This window comes from Dromiciops gliroides, chromosome 5 (genome assembly GCF_019393635.1).
Source record: "Dromiciops gliroides isolate mDroGli1 chromosome 5, mDroGli1.pri, whole genome shotgun sequence".
NCBI classification, from domain to species: domain Eukaryota; kingdom Metazoa; phylum Chordata; class Mammalia; order Microbiotheria; family Microbiotheriidae; genus Dromiciops; species Dromiciops gliroides.
The window spans coordinates 105,887,896-105,907,070 of record NC_057865.1 but is presented as its reverse complement, the minus strand read 5'-3'; the positions used below and the strand labels follow the sequence as shown (position 1 = coordinate 105,907,070).

The 19,175-nt window shown below is 40.8% G+C and overlaps 1 protein-coding gene across 9 annotated transcripts in view; it reads right to left on the bottom strand.

Annotated features, from left to right (window-relative positions):
- HIPK2 (homeodomain interacting protein kinase 2) overlaps nt 1-19,175 on the bottom strand; it is a 215,376-nt gene that overhangs the window by 6,478 nt on the left and 189,723 nt on the right. For 8 of the 9 annotated variants that reach the window (XM_043966155.1, XM_043966156.1, XM_043966159.1 and 5 more), the window contains exon 13: nt 9,632-9,879. In XM_043966155.1, coding sequence (XP_043822090.1) covers nt 9,632-9,879 — 248 coding nt within the window. The remainder of the gene's footprint in view (nt 1-9,631; nt 9,880-19,175) is intronic. The other variant, XM_043966158.1, reaches the window with a different exon arrangement.

Genomic DNA, 19,175 nt, shown 5'->3' with positions numbered 1-19,175 from the left:
ACAGTAACAATTTGTCTCAAGTTTCTCCCGGTCAGGGGTTCCTAACCTGGGATCCAAGTGTAGATTTCAGGGGGTCCAGGAGCTTGGATGAGGGAAAAAATGACATCTTTATTTTTTACTAATCCTTTATAACATTCTGTATTTTATTCTATGCATTTATAAACATCATTCTCAGAAGGTAGCCATAGGCTTCCACCTGACAAACAAAGAGGTCCAAGACACACACAAAAGAGTAAGAACACCTGCTTTAAGATCCTCTGAAAACCTCGGTACTGGGATCCTGCCAGGCTGAGTGCACAGGTATAGCAAAAAGGCTAAAGAGCTAGGAGGACGCTTCATCTATACCCTTATGAGTTCCCTCCACTAACCCAAAGTTGCTATCCACAAGTAATGCCTAAAAGAAGTAAAAATTGAGGAGTCAATGTGCAAAAGGCTACAGATGAAAAAGTCAAAGCCATCTAAAGTCACCTGAAAAGGTTACACAGTGAGCTTCCCCTGTGAATGCTTTCCTGACCACCTTTAAAATAATTCCAAAGTGGGGATGTCAAGGAGGTGAATGACATGAAATTTCTATTTTTACAAAAGTTTTGATCTTATTGGTTTTTATATCAAGACATTTTTGAGTAGTTTTCTCCTGAGCAAACCTTGTAAAAAAAGAAATAAAAATGTTATGCAAACTAATACATGGACCAAATCTCACAGCATTTGCAAAAGCCTAGAACTACTGTTTTGTTGAGCTCTTTAAGAAGGTTCATAACGTTTGTGTTTTAAGTAAAAGCAAACTGGAAGACATGTAGAAAACTGTTGGCCGAAAAGAGGAGAAAGGGGGCAGCTAGGTGGTGCAGTGCATAAAGCACCGGCCCTGGATTCAGGAGGACCTGAGTTCAAATGTGGCCTCAGACACTTGACACGTACTAGCTGTGTGACCCTGAGCAAGTCACTTAACCCTCACTGCCCGGCAAAAAACAAAAAGAGGAGACAATTCTTAAACTGTATTGAAGGAAATAGAATTTAGAAGACTTAGGTCAGGTCCAGATCGTTTGGTATAGAATTCAGTGATAGGTTTGCTAATTTAGGTAGAAGGTGCTATGGTAAATAATAAAAATCAAGTTCTTGATTTTAGTTAGATGGGACCAAGTCTATTACCAATTTCCCAATAATATTAAATTAAAGGGCAAGGGTAGGGAGTCTTCTAAGGCCTTACCAGTCAAGAATGCTGATTGGCTGCAGATGAACAGAGAGTAGTATGACATCACAGATCCATAGTTTGAAGAGAGGGGAGTAGATAAGGGAGTCCTGCAATCATACTAGAATCCCAGATTTAGAGCTAGAAGGGAATCTGGAGGGTATCCAAATCTAACTGCCTCCTTTTACAAAAGGGGAAATGGAGGCCCAGAGAAACAAATAAAGTGCTTTGTGCAAGGTCACACAAACAGTTAAATAAGTCAAGCCCTGAACAAAGCTCCTTTAACTCCCAGTCTGATGCCACTTTTCCCAGTACCCCACATTACATGCCTACCTTTATCTGGTTCAAACAGAAAGAAGCTATCACATATGAATGTTAGTTACAGATGTCCCATGTTCCCAGCCTGACAAGACAAGACTAAAGAAGGAGTCTTCAGGCTACTTGAGTCACTTCATTCTGAATGATCCCCACCTGGAAGGTTATTTCCTGAACCAATGAGTTAAAGAAAATTTCTAAGGTAAGTTTTTTTGGAGTTAAAGGGAAAGTGGCTACTTCTGTGGGTGGGCAAAGATTAAGGGGGTAGATCACAAAGTTTAATAGCTGCCAATTCTAGTCAACATGGAATTGACATATCCTCCCCACCTATAGACTGGCTATGGTATCCAAGAAATAACTGTCTTGGGTATTATGATTATATATTAGGTAAGAAGTTAACTAATTTAAAGAATCCAATAAAGAATCTAACTTAAAGAAGTTAACTAATTTAAAGAGGGAAAAGATAAAGTCTTTATAGGAAAGATAGGAAAGCTTGATTTGAAGGGAGCGTGATAGAGAATTGCAGCATAGTGTGGAGGACAGGGCCTTGGAATCATGAGCTAAGGATGACCTTCAAATTCCTTCTGTTCCTCTCCTAAGTGCTGTGCTGAGTAACCACCTTTCTGGCTTAGGCAATTCCCTGTTTTTTTCATCTACTAATTACAGAATGATTGGTGGAGGGAATGCAGCCTAGGTTTTAGTACCCATCAGAAGCTAGAAGAACATAGTGCTGCAAAGCCAAAGAAAGTGAACCCAATAAGAGCCTAGAGGATTCTTTTACAGAAGAAGTTGCCTGTAAGCCTTCTCAACAAGTTTTCAAAGAGCCAGGGTTTACCAGAAAGAAGTAGCTTTATTGAACAAGGTTTGAGAAGAATAGTAAATTATTGTAGGAACCTCACAAGTAGTTGATTACCCAACAGAAATATGGGCCAAGGTCACTGGAAATGACTCACAAACTACCTAGTGAAGCTCATCTACAAATTGCACAAGATTCCACTTCACTACTGGAGTAGCTTTCCATAGGATCAAAACAACATGTTTCCTTCCTCAATCCCTTCAACAAGCAGGGGAAAAGCCCAATGTCCTTACAGCAGTGGGCTATGCCACAAGGCACCCATAGGCAGTGCCACTAACCTTTCTAGATGTTCCCAGAGTAGCACAATCCTTTCATCTGGGATAGAGACTGAGATTATAGACTGAGACAAAAATGGCCTGTTAGAAATTAATGCAGTCTGGGAAAAAGCAGTGCATGCGTGCGCGCACACACACACACACACACACACACACACACACACACGCACGCACACACGCACGCACATGCATACAGAACCACCCATGACTCATGGTGTTGTTGATGATGGAGAACTTTCCTGTGACCATGAAGAAGAGATTAATCTTACTTGTTTATCAGCCGGTTAGAATGCATTACTTTTTGATACCCATTTCCTCAATTCCAGTCCCTGTGCCTCAAATCTCAGTAACTTTTACTGTAGTTTTAGAATGTCACCATGAGGTGATGACAGTGCTGTGGTTTCAGGATTCAGAGCAGTACCTGTCTGATCTTTGCAATGTGTCTTTGGTAATGGATCTGGGCTTCAGTTTGGTACCTATTTCCTCATCCTATGACTTGTTTCAAAAGACTTAAAAATCCTTTAACAATGACCATGTCGTTGCAGACCATTAGAAACTGAACAACAAGTGTCTCTCACTCTTGCCAATTCCTAGGTAACCTATGCCTGGAAAACTGACTCACTCCTTGCAATCTTAGCCTATGTCTCTGTGGGACAAGTTACTTGGGAGGTTGCCAGAGGGTTTTTTGGATCTTGAGTATCTAAGATATCTTCCCCCTTTGTTCTTTCTCTGGATTAGTAAAAGGGTACTCCCCCCATGAAATACCATCTTCCTATTCTAATCTGTATCCTTTAAGACTTTTTGTTTGAACTATTCAGAAACTCTTCACTCAACTGAAAATCAAGGAATCTTCTTCCCCCATAACAAAGCACTTTTCCCTATTTTCTTCAGATTCCTTTTTTTTTTAAACTGGGAGTGGGACATGCTACTCTTATCTCTCATACCTCCTTTACTCCATTTGCCATGGCAGACCATGAGGGATGCTGTGGGATCTCTGTTGTCCTTGCTACTCCCTCTCCTGTTCTTATGGTCCCACTCCCACTTCAGGCAGCCACAAAGCACCACTAAGTGTAATTCAATACTTCAATGGACCTGTGATCTCCTCCATGGGGATACTCCCTCCAGTGGCACAGGTTGCAACCCACTCACATCTTTGCCTTCTCATCCTCTGACATATTTGTGTTCTCCAATAAATCATCCATCCAACACACTGAGACTAGTTCTTCCTTCTAGATCTCTTGACTTTATGTGTATACTTGTAGCATATAGGCTATTCATTATAACCCATGAAAAAACATGATTAGGTTTGAACACATATCAAAGAAACAGGTTCTAGTAGCTAATATTCAACAAGCTCTTATCTTTATCCTCTACAAATTCTTTATACATGTTGGTAATGTACTTCTGATTAGTAGAAGTTATAACCTCCATGAGCCTGTTTGCTCATCTATACAATGGGGATAATATACTTGCCCAATATATTAATCTCACATGATCATTTTGAGGATTTAATTTGATTTTCTACACTGGGATTTATAGAACTATAAAGCACTACATAAAATCTTTTATTATTAATATTTTTAGTAATCACAAATGAACATATGGCCTTTTTATTACAGTAGCTATTGTTAGGATTTTTCTAGAACCTGGGGAAGACTGAATCAGTTTAGCAAATTTGGCACTATCACTTCAGGTGCTTGGCCTATCTACAAAGGTAAAAAGTTTCCTACTTAATTTGGGAAGAATACTATGGGACCTCCTCCCCCTAATCTTTCCCATCAAAGAGGATCCTCTTTGGAATATATAACCCTTTCTTTTCCCTTTTTAATTTCCAACCCATCTGTTCTAGTGGGGTACATCTGGAGGCAGGCATGGGGCTGATGAAGGCTTTGCTAAGGTTGGGATCATCTCTCACTTTGGCCAGTACCTTGCCAAAACTGTAATATAGGGCTAAGGGTACCTAGTGAGTCATGGCTTGGATAAACTCCTTAAAGCAGAAATGTCTGTGGCAATATCCTGAGTGTGGCTGAAGCAGACTAATGTCATTGGGAAATATTTAACAGAACAAATAGAAATGCAATCAAACACAGATAATGTGTGGTTTTCCAAGTTGATAAGTGGCCGCAGGAATACCCCTGCTTTTATTTGACACTACTATCTTAGAGGATAAAGTAATGGTGGGAAAGGCAGTTAGTGGGCACAGTGCCAAGCCTGGAGTCAGAAAGACTGATGTTTCTGAGTTCAAATCTTACCTCAGACATGTTATTAGCTCTGTCCCTGGGAAAGTCACTTAACCCTATTTGCCTCAATTTCTTCATCTGTAAAATGAGCTAGAGAAGGAAATGGCAAACCACTCCAGTATCTTTGTCAAGAAAACCCCCAAAGGGGTAATGAAGAGTCCAACATGACTGAAAAACAACTGAACAACAACAAAGAGGGTGGAGGTTGGACTTGGGAAGGGAGCTGAGGACCTATAGGCACTGAGATTTAGACAGTATTTCTACTATTTCTAGTGAGGGAAGATGGCAACTAAGCAAAATAGAAAGTTCCTTATGAAAGAAAATAATGGGCTTTGCCCAAAGGCCCTAAATTGATTTGGACTGATAGGATTGACTCACTTAAGGTGACTTGATTGAAACCACACCTATCTGAGATGCTAGCTCTCAGAAGGTGTAAACTCTGACCTCAACACAGGACCACCCTGAAGTCCAGTGAATGGCTCTGGGTGATGCTAGTCAATTAGCTTAAAGCAGAGTGGAAAGGCTGCTTCTCTTCAGGACGCTGAAGAAGGATCCTGGGGCAGTTCTCTCAAACAGCCTAGTGGTGGAGGACTTGGGAGAAGAAGAGGGCCAGGCTGAACTCTTATCTCTCTTCTAGGGTAGATAGGCTTTTTCTTGGCTTTCTGACCCAGATGTTTTCTTTTTCACTAATAAATGCTTAATGCCCAAAACTGGTGCTAAAGCTTTTAATTTATAAGTAAACCCTACACTTTCCCTACACTTGGGACAGGAATAAGGTGACCACACATTAGATTTTAAACATCACACTCAGAAGCCCTTCTGAATATCCCTGGATTCCTAATGTAGGTGGCCCAGGCTGCCTGTAGTCTCTAGCTTCTTGAGCAAGGGCCACCTATGGTTTCTCTTCAGGCTGCCAGTTCTGCCCCTCACTCAGTATTGAAAGTTGGGGTAAGGAAGGCAAGCACTCTTCCCTCCTTCCCACCCCCCAGTCACATTTTCCCAATTCTTTTTAGATTACTGGGATAGGGGTAGCTCAAGTGTCAGGCTCCCCGCAGGGAAGCTAGTTGTGGAGAGAGAGCTGGGGAGAGTGATTGTAAATGAATCTTTTCTCTTCTTCTAGAGTGAGTCTTAGAGTTGATAACTAACGGATGGTCTCTTGCCCTATATTTCTATCACACTGCTTGGAATTTTAGCACATAATAGATTCATTTGGGCAAATAAGCAAACCAAGCCTCTAACTAAATTCATACAACTATCGAGTTTTTAGTTTGTTGCTTATCTGGCAGGGTGTCATCTATCTGCAACTTAAAAAACAACAACAAAAAATCCCAAGCAAACCAGCAGGAGCACTGGTCAGGACCCAACCCAAGCCTTTTAATTCTTAATATAAAGCAAGAAACACAAACCCATCTCAAGTAGTTTTATATCTACCTTCCAGTTCTGCTTATATTAAATTGAGTATGTTCTTCATGCAATCATGCCCATAAATACCCACCTCCCCACCCCAGGCTGCTCTTTGGAAGTGGACAGACCTCATGAGTCTCCTGAGGAAAAAGAAGTGAACGTTGAGGGGGTGATCCCTAGGTGGGGGCTCCTGTGGCTTCGGCTGCAGGAAAACTTTTATGCTTTTATGTTTGTTTGTTCGTTCATTCATTCATTCATTTATTTATTTTTCAGGGCAATGAGGGTTAAGTGACTTACTCAGGGTCACATAACTAGTAAGTGTCAAGTGCCTGAGGCCGGATTTGAACTCAGGCCCTCCTGAATCCAGGGCCAGTGCTTTATCCACTGTGCCACCTAGCTGCCCCCTCTATGCTTTTATGTTTCATTTCATCTTCTCATGGTTTTAACTGCAAGTTGCACACTTTCCCTGTCACTGCCTTTGCTCATGCCTCAGATTCACAGCCATTCATTTCTATACATTTTAATATAAAATAGCAAAACAGCTAAACAGACTTTTAATAAAGATTAAATTGAAACATTTACTAGAGCAATGGAAATCCCCCTGAAACAACCAAGTGATGATTGTAGTTGCATTTTTTCCAGTTTTTAAGTTTCTCTTTGTGCTCACTCATATTCAGACGGATGGAATGCTAACCTTTACCATTCAACTTGAGCCTCTGGAATTAAAGTCTCCCCCCAGTCACTTCTGCTTGGCCCTCCAAAATTCAAGCTTTCTTCTCCTCACTGAAAAGAACCCTGGTTGTTTCTAAACCAATGAAATGGAAGGAATTGGCTGAGGTTTCTTATTATGAGAGTTTCCTCTTTCCTCCAAAGGACATGAAGTCATGTCACTGCCTTGTATACTTAAATGCCCTGCGCTTGTCTTCCATCAGTTCAAAGCAAACGATCTCGCCCATACCCTTTAACCTCAGATCTAAGCATATCTTTGTAAAATGACTTTAGATGAGGAAGCAAAGCGAGAATTTGTGTCACCGATACCACAGAAATTGATTACCGCCTGACCCTATGCACTGGGCTAAACATCAGCCCCATTCCAAAGGTTAGACGATGGGGCTTTAAAATGGGCTATGGATGTTTGTCATGGTTTAGAGTTATGACCATGCAGTTATGTTTAACTAGAGCATGGAAGACCTTACATTAGTTACTAAACATCTAGCATACAGAGTACATTGCAACACAGTGGGTAGTCAATAAAGGTGGCTGATGATGATAAGCAATATCTATTAAGTCCAGAATGACAGAATTTGAGAGATGGATAAGAGCCCAGATGCTAGCCAGGTTCAGTAAATCTCAGCATAGGCCAATTTGTATTTCTCCATCATAGGACACAGAGTTGGTGCTGGAAAGGACTTCAGAGATTATCTAGTTTAATCCCTCCTTTTGATGTTAAATAGCTTGTCAAACATCAATACAGACAGGAAGAAGCAGTCAGGATTTGAACCCAGATGATCTGAGTCCAAATCTACCACTTTTTCTACCATAGCATATTTCAGATACAAAATGACCTATCAGTTCTTTCTGGGATAAAAAATGGAAGCCACTGGGGACTGGCAAGCTTGGGCAGCTGAAAGATGAGTTTGGTTATTTAGGAGAGGAGGATATCTTGTAGAAAAGGTGCAGAAGGACACTTGAGTCTTCCTCTCAAAAATGAGATTGGTCCAATGTAGACTCTGGAATTCAATGGGCTAGGAAAAAACCCCCAACAACCCCAGAACTTCCAAGGCTGATAAATACTTCTCTACGTGGCTATCTCTTGGAGTGATGGTATCTGAATCAGCTGAGACCAAGTGGATCCAGAGTCTCCCATAATAATGTTTCAGAGTCAATCCTAATAGAAAATTCTTTATTACTTACTTTTCATGTCTAAACAAAATAGTTCCTGTAATTTATAACCTCTTCTTACTAATCATTCTCTGAGCCTCACTTCCCTCATCTGTGCAGTGATGGGGTACAATGTAGGTCATTGATTTCTGACTATTGCTTCTAATTCTAACACAGGAAGATCAAGTGGTCATTATTCTCCTTTATAACAATCAGTCTTGGAAATCATAGGGGGAACAACAGATGATTTTAAGATCCTGAGCAGCTCCAAGACTTGCTGTGTCTAGTTACCTGCCTGCTTGTGTTAGGGAGGGAGCGACCTCTGCGAGGCAACCTGAAGGGAATACTGACTTCCTTCTGGTACCCTATCTCTTTACTTATTTTTCTACTGGAGTGAGGTTGAATAGGAATATAAATCAGCACAGACTGTTCAACTTTTCTATGTTAATTACATTATTCCTTAGTTTTACTTTCCCCTATTTCAAGACACTGTCCTTATTTACCTTCATATCATTATAGATATCCTCCTGAAATAGAAGCACGAGAACAAGAGGCAGTCTTTGTTTTGATCTTTTCTTTTCAAAGCAAGTTTAATGTAGGGGATCATCAGGCTCCATTTTGCCTTCACTTACCTGTGCCTTGAAGACCTTGTTTGCCTGTCTTTGAGCTACAAGCACCACTAAGAAGTCTTCTGTTCATTTTGGAAACCCACTACATGAGATGCAGTGCTTACCTGTGAAGAATGCTGCTTGGTGATGGGAATATTCAGCCACTCCCAACCCTCACCATCATGCCAGAATGTATTGAATCATGGTTGTTTTGCATTAGTTTGTGTAGTCAAATCTCACTAATTTCGAATAAATAGACAGAAGAACAGACTGAAATAATGGTCTGAATTATAAAGTATTTTTAGGAAACTATAGTTTTAAGTTCATATGGCAAGTTTTTCTAGGTAGAATTCCAACCTGCCTATTTTAGTGAAGAGATAAGAATTATAGGTGATATGTAATATTAATTATCTGTAAAGCCGTGATATCAAAATTTTTTGGTGAATGAAAAGTTTTACATTAGTAGGTTAAACAATGTTCTTATAATCTTGTTGACACTATTAATTTCCTCAACAAACCCTTTTTCATAGATGATTTAAGAGTAAACTTCCCTTGAAGTTCCTAAGTAGCACCAGGTTCAGATTAGTGGGCTCCAAATGAACGAGGTTTTATTTACTTATTAAATGAATAAAAAGTTTAATGTGTTTCAAGAATACTTTTCCCCTCTTTCTCTGCCTCATGATTCCTCCTCATCATCGTTCATTCTGTCCCTCCCTCCCTCTATGTCCCCATTTTGGCTGGCTAGTTGAAGAGACCAGAACTCTTGATTGCTAGCACTGAGCCCCAGACTTCATATACAATTTATCTATAACAGAAAGCAGGAAAGCTAACCATCAGGGAGACTTCCCTGTTGTGCCCCACATTACCTGGTACTAGGCTATCACACTCCACCAACACTTCGCTGGCCTGGGTTTTCAGGGGTGGCACAATGATAGTTCGGGGATTCCCGCTGCAGTGGCTCTCCAGCGCCCCCTTGGGTTCATAGGTGTTTGCATTGTTGTGGCCTGCTCGATGCTGCATGGTGTAGGGGCTGTTGTTGCTGGAGGAATCAGAGTAAGGAGAGTCATGAACCGTGACACAGCTGATGACATTTTTTCTTTGTTTGGAGAGAGTGCTGAAAACACAAGGAGGAAAAGAAGAGGTACCATGAGAAAGGCTGCAAAATAAAACCTGCTGTCATCGATGATTATGAAGATCCTCCTGGGTATAGATTTGGGGGTGGGAGGAATACAAAATAAGAACTACTTCCTACCCTCAAAGAGTGTGTGACTTAATGGAGGAGATCAGGGGGAACAAACAGTCAGGATTTTAAAAAACCTTTACAGGCTAAAATACTGGACCAAAGTAGTAAGATGGAAGTTTTACACTTGAGTCCAAAAAATCAACTCCATATAAGACGGGGTGAGGGTTGGGGGGAGAGGTGTGGCTAAGAAAAAGATCTGGTTTGCTGTAAGTTCAATATGAATCAATAGTGGGATGAAAGGCAGCCAAAAAAGCTAATGCAATCTTCAATTGCATTCAGAGAAACATAATGTTTAGGACTAGGAGGTGACAATACCATTGTAATTTGCTGTGGTCTGACAACATCTGGAGTACAATGATGATGTTCGGTTTTGGGTACCATCGTTTAGGAAGGCCAAAGGAGTTGCAACTAGGATAGTGAAGAAAGGGCTGAAGGGACTAGAGCTGTTTAATTTGGACAAGAAGAGATTTAAGGAGATAGAAATCAGTCATTCAAGTGTATAAAGGGCTGTCAGATGGTAACTCTGGGGCTCACAAGGAATTAGTGTTGGGGGGTAATCTTCTCTGCATGAAAGCAATGTGTAGAGAGAGTGGAGCTTGGCCCATTAGACACTCTGCTTGGATAAGCAGGCTATGATGGCAGACACTGAGCCCAGCATAGGAATCCTATATCTTCAAATGCTCATCCACTATGCAATGAGAATGCCTGGGAAGTAATTTATGAAATAAAAAACCATCAAGTTTCAAGGGCTTCCAGCAAACAGAGCTAATTCTGTGGTGCCCACTGCAACAGAAGGGTGATGTATGATTCTGCGGTTCCTCTGTGGACACAGGCATACCTGGTGTGTCCCCTCCCCTGTACTCTGGTTACCACAATCAATGAGGCAGGTGGGAGTAGGAAGGCAATAACCATAGCACATAGCATCTCTATATTCTGAGGCTACCTCTAGGCAGCAGAAAAAAGGGAAGAGGAAGACTCAGAACCTGTGGGCTTGTGTTCTTAGAAAGGCCCTTACACTGGGTTGTAGAGCTGGCTGATGGTTTGAACAAGAGGGAAAGTAGAAAACCTGGTGAGGTTTCTTCGTGGTAGAGCAGTGAGGCTCCAGCATTGGAGGGCATCTTGTATTCCTGGGCAGCTTTCTTGGGTCTGTGTTCCCTGGAAAATTCTTGTATATAAGGTTAAGCTGAAAGGTTGCCTCCTCCAGCAAGGAAACACAAAAGGGGTTTTAGGCTAGGATGATTCTGGGTCACAAGGTCAGTGACAGCTGGGTCCTGGACAATACTTTCTGAGTTGTCTCTTGCGTACTTGTGTCAAAATGGAGGGACACGCCAGTCAGAGGTTGTAGGACCCTGACAAAGCCAAAAAGTCCTCTGATAATTAATTACCTGAAGCACACACAGGCACATTATTTCACACTAAAATGAAACAAAAATGCATTCTGCTTGCTAGATACAATGTTGTATAAGCCAAAGCTTCTTAAACTGAATGTTGGGGTGGAGAAAAATTTGGCAACAGTAAAACATTATGTATTTTTATATATAAAATATTTTATATACCTATATACCTAGGGTCACATAAAATTTCTCAGGTGCAAAGGGGTCACAAGTGGATAAAGTTTAAGAAACTCTGGTATAAGCAATCTCTCTTGAAAAGTCACAAGTAAAACTGTAATTTGTGTGTGTGTGTGTGTGTATGTGTGTATGGGGCAATAGGGTTATTCATGTTTACAAAGAGTTCACAGTAGGGTTCCTTAAGTAATGTCTAGAGTGCATTTAGAACATGAGTATACATAGAACCTAGAGAACTGTAGCTCAAGAGCTGGAAGGCACCTAAGAGGCCACCTAGTTCAATCCCCTCATTTTACAGATGAGTAAACTTAGACCCAGGGGTGTTAAGTGACTTGCCCAGAGTAATACTGAGTTGATACTGCTGGGATGGGATTTGAACCCACATCCTCTGACCCCAGGGTCAATGCTCTTCCCACTCTACCATGCTAACTTCTGAGGAACATATCACCTGTAGGTAGAAAATGTTAACTTTTTTTTTGTAGTTTTGATTACTATAGTAAAATATATATACATTGAAGACAAATCCTGAAACTGGCCACAATTTGACCTCAAATGGCATTCAAATTAGGCATATCTAGTGTTACCCACCTGATTACAGGGAGGCCAACTCAGCTCAATGTAAAGAAAAACTATCTGTTCAGCAATAACAAGCAAGGTGCCACATCCCTCTGAGTATCATGCAGAGGGCCAGTGCCTTCCTCACTTCCTGTGTGACAAAGGCCTCTCCTTCCAGTCACCCAAGTTCACAACCTGAGTCATTCTTGACTTTTCACTCTTCCCTTGATTCCCGTGTCCATGTAGCTGCCAAACCTTGACAACATTTCTCATATCCATCCCCTTCCCTCTACTCTTTCAGCCTAATTCAGGTTCTCATTCATCCCTTACCTGGGTTACTGCACAATGTTCCTAATGAACTTTTCTACTTCTAGCCTCTCCCTTCTCCAACCCTGCCTCCAGAAATACCACATGGTATTTCTTTTTTTTTTTCTTTTTTCTTTTTGCAGGGCAATGAGAATTAAGTGATTTGCCCAGGGTCACACAGCTAATAAGTGTCAAGTATCTGAGGCTGGATTTGAACTCAGGTCTTCCTGAATCCAGGGCCAGTGCTTTATCCACTGTACCTCCTAGCTGCCCCCCATGTGGTATTTCTAAAGCACAGTTCTGACCATGTCACTCTGATCAAGTCACTTCAGTGGCTTCCTGTGGTCTTCAGATAAAATGCAAGCCACTCTTTGGGATTTAAAACTCTTCACAATCTGGCTTCAATCTCTTTTTCCAGACTGATTTCATCCCAGTCCCCCTCACGTGCTCTACATTCCAATCAAACTGGCCGGCTTCAATTCCCCATATAGGCCATGCCACCTCTGGCCTCGCTGCCTCGGTGCAGGTTGTGTGCTTGGTGTCTGTCTGAATGCACTTCCTTCTCCTGTCCACTTCTTGAAATACTTGGGATTCTTTCAAAGCTCAGCTCAAGTATCACCTCCTATATTGGGCCTTTTTCTGATTAGCAACTTTCCCCTCCGGGAAATGCCTTTGTGTCTATTTTGAATTTACTTAACTGTGAACATATTCCATTTCCCCAGGACAATTATGCTCCTTGAGGGTAGAGAATTGTTTTTATTTCTGTCTTTGTATCCCTGGCACCTAGAACAATACCCAGCACAGAGTGGACAGAATAAAAATGCTTACTGAATATGAATTTGAATATAGAAGAGCTGATGGGGTGAGAGAACAGACTTTCACTTTCAATGCTAAGAATTTCTTATAAGAAATGATTTGCATGAGGTCTGGGATAGATTAAAATAAAATCATCTTGTTATAACCTGTTCAAGAGTACACCCAATAACCTCTTCAAAGGCCTGAAATTCCTTTTCTCTCTATTTGAATTAGAAGTGTCTCCCAACCCAAAGGGGCAGCCACTTGCCTATAGTGAAGGTAACATTTTTAGTCTCTTAAAGCTAGGAAATATAGCATACCATAGTCTCTGAGAAATTAAAGTAGCAGGTCATCCACAGGCACATAGGGTAGATGAGAGTAGGTTACAGCATACCACCAATGGAAAATACATAAATGCCCTAAAGGATATCAGAAAGATGTATGGCTGAAAAATGAGATGGTCTAGTCATGGAGCAAGAGTGAAAGATACCACCTGATGGATATCCTAAGGGCTGTACTCATATATACATAAAGTCAAGATATCAAGAGCTGGCCTCTGGGATGTTGGATGGAACCACTTGCTGAGTATTTATGAGAGGACACAAACAAGAGCCACACATTGTGGAGGGGTGTGGTTGTGTGAGTACCCACACCACCAAGATCACAGATCCACAAAAGAATCCAAGCAAGAATTTAAGCCAAATTGTACTTGATTCAGTATGTATGTATCTATTCTTTTATTTTATATATATATAAGGTATATTTATATTAAACTGACTTAATTTGATATGAGTATTTAGAATATTCAACCATGAGTATATTACAAATATTTCCAGATTTGCATGAAACGTAAATGTTCACAGTTTGGGAAAAGTCTCAATGAATCAGTTTCCTAGTTTGTTTTCAGTCCATTTTATATCCAGAAATTCCTACTTATACTTTATTTGCATGTAAAATATAAGTAAAATATGTACATATTAAAGAACTGATTTTTTAAAAGCATATAAATATTTGAGACTACAACAGAGTTCATTAGGCTTATCTATGTTGACATTATTGGGATTCACTCTACCACTGTGCCTAATTATTGTTGATGGTTTATCAATTCCATTATGAGTTAGTTTAATAAAAGCAAGACAGAGATAGGGAAAGGGTGACAGAGAGGTTTGTTTAAATGGCCTTGATATCACACCACTCCTGAATATAGAAAATATAACTGCTACAGTTCACTGATTGCATTATGTTGTCATGGCAATGGATGATTTCTGCATGATAAAAAGGAAATGGATAGGAAAGAGTAAAGAAATCAAACTCAGTGTTGGGAACAACTCCAGTAGGAACAAACACATTAAACAGAAAAAGCAGCTCGTTCAAACTATGGAAGTGGCCTAGCCCCTTAAAATCCCAATTCCTCTTCTTCCTAGCCTTTTGTAGATCCTATATCCTTCTCCCCCTATCTTTGTCCAACTTTATACCCAACAAGCACTCCAGTTCATAATACAAGTCTTTCTTCATATCGTGCCTCTTGGGGGGCAGCTAGGTGGCGCAGTGGATAAAGCACCGACCCTGGATTCAGGAGGACCTGAGTTCAAATCTGACCTCAGACACTTGACACTTACTAGCTGTGTGACCCTGGGCAAGTCACTTAACCCTCATTGTCCCATAAAACAAAACAAAACAAAAAAACAAAAACATATTATTCCTATTGTACTTTCTTATGCACCACTTTCTTCAAGCAATAGGCAAAAACTGGTTTGAGTGAAGGAACTGTCCCTGACTACCCTTACATTACTTTAATTATTCCCTAGCTTTATAGTTCATGTCACATATGTAATTTATACTTTATTGTCCATCATTAGCATGTATTCTTTAATTGTTTCCTGTATATTTTGTCTCTCAGAGCTAGAGTAGTACAAAGAAAAAGAACACTGTGTTTGAAATGTGAAAACCCAGGACTCAGTTTCTTTACCTGTGAACATACATGTACTAATAATCCAGAGTCTAGCATAGTGGCAAGCACTAAATACAACCTGGATTTGTACAGGGATTGGTGTAGTAAGGATCCAGTGAAATAATGGATGTGAAAGCAAAATTTAAATGCTATCTAAATGAGAATTATTATGATGATTATACCATGACACACCCAGCTTAATAAATCATACACTGAATGGGCCTAAGATCTTGGTTGATAAGGAGGCAGCATGAAGTGATAGGGGACACTAGCTCTGTGAATTATCCTGTGTGGTAGGAACAAATGCTTCAGACAGGCACCTTCACAGGGAAGTTGCATCTTTTCAGGTCTACTGTATGTTTTGGCAAAACCCACAGACCTCGGGTTGAATGATCTGCTTTTGTTACTGATAGGGAAAATGGGAAGCTTCTACTTGAGACCAGCTTTTAGATTCTAACTTTGAAACAATGTGCTTAAATCACCCATTATACTAAGTCAAATATTTCCTGGTCAGTGCTTTTTTCATAACCTCTAGCTAACCAAAGCAATGCTTTAAATTCAGCTACTTTCCAGGGAATAACAGAATTGTGGGATTGGAAGGAACTGTGAGAGGACGTCTAGTCTTGACTCCTCCAACCTTTGTCAGGGTAACATCTAAGCCACTACATGGAACAGTATTTTTCATCTTTTAGTTCATGACACATCCCTCTTCTACCTTCCCTTCTTGGCCTCTCCTTTCCTGACAACATAATTCACATACATTATTTTGCTTCTACCATAGTAACTACTCTTTCTTTTCCTTCTCCCCTCCCCCCCCCCCAATCATCTGCCTTTCTGGTCAAAAATTGACAATAGGGAACAAGGAAATCCAGGGCACTGCAGCCCATCAAAGATGTCTCTGTAACCTGCTAAAGTGGCATGACACATGGCTGGGAAACAGTAATGTAGAGTAGCTCCTCTTCATAACATGGCTTGACAGCTCTAATCAACTCATCACACAGCACTCAACCAATTCCCAATAATGATAATACATCTGAATCAGCCAAACAAAACTGTCTTTTCTTGTGTGTCTACATGAAAGTTAGATATATTTTTTCTACTTCTACTAACCTTCTTCGAACAGTTTGACCAATGTTGTAGTGGGTATATAACAGCAAATATTAATGTATTCATTTAAAAAGCATTTGCTGAATTTCTACTGTGGGCATAGCCTTATATTTTGTTCAAAGGGGTAGGAGTCTATAAGAAATAGAAACTCAATCTTCCTCATCTCCAAGAAGTTTACAATCGAGTTAGAGGAATTAAAGGAGTCACGTAGCTATGGGTAGAAATGTTTCAATGTCGGAACAGGTTCCCCTGTTGGACCTACTTTTATTCCAAATGTCTATTTATGTCCTATGGAGGAGATTTTGTTTAGCTCAGAGGATTCAGATTGGCAGTCACTTCTCAGTTTTCCACTCTGACTTCATTAAAGTAGCTTGCTTCCCTTCTACAGTCAGCACAAAGTGAGAGGGGGCATGTTTTGGGTCAAATTATTTACTACTTTTGGATAGCCTTGTTTTGTGAAGATTCAGTAATTTTAGTATTCTTGTAACTTCACAAAATGTTCCCTACTCATGTTTTCCTCCCCTTACTTTAAAAACTTTGAATAGATGACCTCCAAGTTCCCTTCTGGCTCTCAATCTGTAACCGAGGCTGCTCTGAAGGTGACAATGTTAGGGTAGAGAAGGGGCAAGCAAGGGAGAGAGCTCACAAAGGTAAAGTGGCAGGTCTTGACACTAGATTGGTTACAGAGGGTGAGAGAGTAAGGAGTCAAGGATGACATTTTGGTTTAGAGCTTGGGAGACTAGAAGATTGTGGTACCCTCAACATTAATAGGGAAGTCAAAGAAGGGAGGGTTGGGGGGCGGGGCAGATGAGTTCAGATTTGTTGGACGTTTTGAGTTTAAGATGTCTATAGTACCTCCAGTTCAAGATGTTTAATAGGCAGTTGGAGATGTAAAACTGAAGCTCAGCAGAGAGATTAGGGATGGATAAGTAGATTTATGAATTATCAGTATAAAGATGATCACTGAAATACATGGGAACAGATGAGATCACCAAGTGAAATAGTATTGAGAGAGAAGAGGGCCCAAGACAGAGCTCCGTAAGACAGCCACAGTTGGAGGATGCAACCTGGATAAAGATCCAGCAAAGGAGACTGAGGAGTAGTCAAGAGTAGAGTCACAAAAAACTGTAGGGAAGAGTGTATCAAGGGGGGAAAAAGGGTGATTGATAGTGTCAGAGGCTAAAGAGAGGTCAAAGAGTTTGAAGATTGAGAAAAGACCATTAGATTTGCAATTAAAAGACTGTTAGTAACTTCAGAGAGAGCAGTCTTGGTTGAATGGTGAGGTCAGTCACCATTAGTAGGCATGAAGGCAGGGGATGGTGGGAGTGATCCAAGGCTGAGGCTTTGCAGGACAAGTTTGGTGATATGATAAGGGGGCAAGAGACTCAAGAGGAGAGGACAGTGTAGAGTTGAGGGCTGAATGACATGGCAGCATAAGAAAGTGGGAACCCTCCCAAATTTAGGGTCAAAAGGACCTGGGTTCAAATGCTGGCATTGCTAACCTCTTTGGGCTTTAGTTTTCTCAACTGTACAATGAGGGGGTTGGACTAGATCAGATTTTGAATCTTCCTAATTTTAAACGCCACCAAGTCCCTACTGCAAGTTTTCCTGGAACAAACAACCAGACAAGTCGAGAACTAGCACCAGGGGTTATGGTTCTAAAATGTGGGGAAAGACCGAGTGTTTCTCAGTATATCTTCAAAATGGCCCCCCTCAGTGTCCCATTCCAGTTAGATATTATATAATTAAATGTAGTCACTCTAGTTACTAAGAATTCTGTAAGCTCCCCCAAAGGGAGCTAGCATTCAAAGGTGGCTTCAAATTCTAATAGAATTTGAATTATGAGCTTGGGACTGGGTTTAGACTAGGCTCTGGAGGGCTATGTCACTAGATACTGCAAGAAACTTTTCAGAGACAGTTTTGTGCAGAAACATGTGCCGTAGGATGTGCACACGAGAACCATCCACGAGTGTCTTTCTGGTTTCTGAAGTCTTATACTTCTTGTCAGTGATGCCAAGCACACCTGTGAAGACCATGTTGCTTGGGGGAAAGTACAAATAGCTGTCTGGCAAATCTGTCAGGGGTAGGAACTCAGGCTCTTGCCACTAATATGTCACAGTAGGGTACTTCTGAAATCAGAAGTTAAGTTACTAGGATGGGAACTGGGATCAGGGATCTGGGATGAAGCAGATATCGAAATAAGAAATTAGGTAATAAAGGAGCTTAATTAGCGTATCAAGCAAAGTTAGGAGAACATGAGAGACAGCATGTTACTAGATAGGGCACTAGACTTGAAGTCAGGGAGACCCAAGTTTAGTTCCCAACTCAGGCATTTGTTAAAACTTGTGAAACTGGGTAAGTCACTTAACCTCTTTTTGTCTCGAGTTTCTTCAATTGTAAAATGAAGTGGTTGCACTCAATGGCCTTTAAGGTCCCTTCCAGCTCTAAAATCATGATCCCGGAGTGAAGCTGGATATGGCAAGGTCAGGAATACGGACATCAGAATTAACAGTGGGAGGGACATACTGTAGTTAAGAGTTTACAGTGGGGGGGGGGGCGGGGACAAGTTGTGGCTTACCAGTCTTAAATCCCTGTACCCTTTGCTTACCTGTATCCTCCCAGAGCACTGATATTAGTGGACATTTCAGCTTCTGTTTGACTTAGAGAAACCATGGAATCCTTAGGAATTCAAACTCTTTTTGGCTTATCTAATTCCCTATTTGTACCTGATTTGTCATGTTTTATGTAAGTTTCCTTGTTCTTCCTTTGGCAACCTTCCATCATTCAAAAAATGTTCACCCCCATGATCACTGCAATGGTTTCTTACTTTTCTAATTAGCCACGCAGGGCTTTATTCTGACTGCCTTTTCAGTGTGTGGGCACAC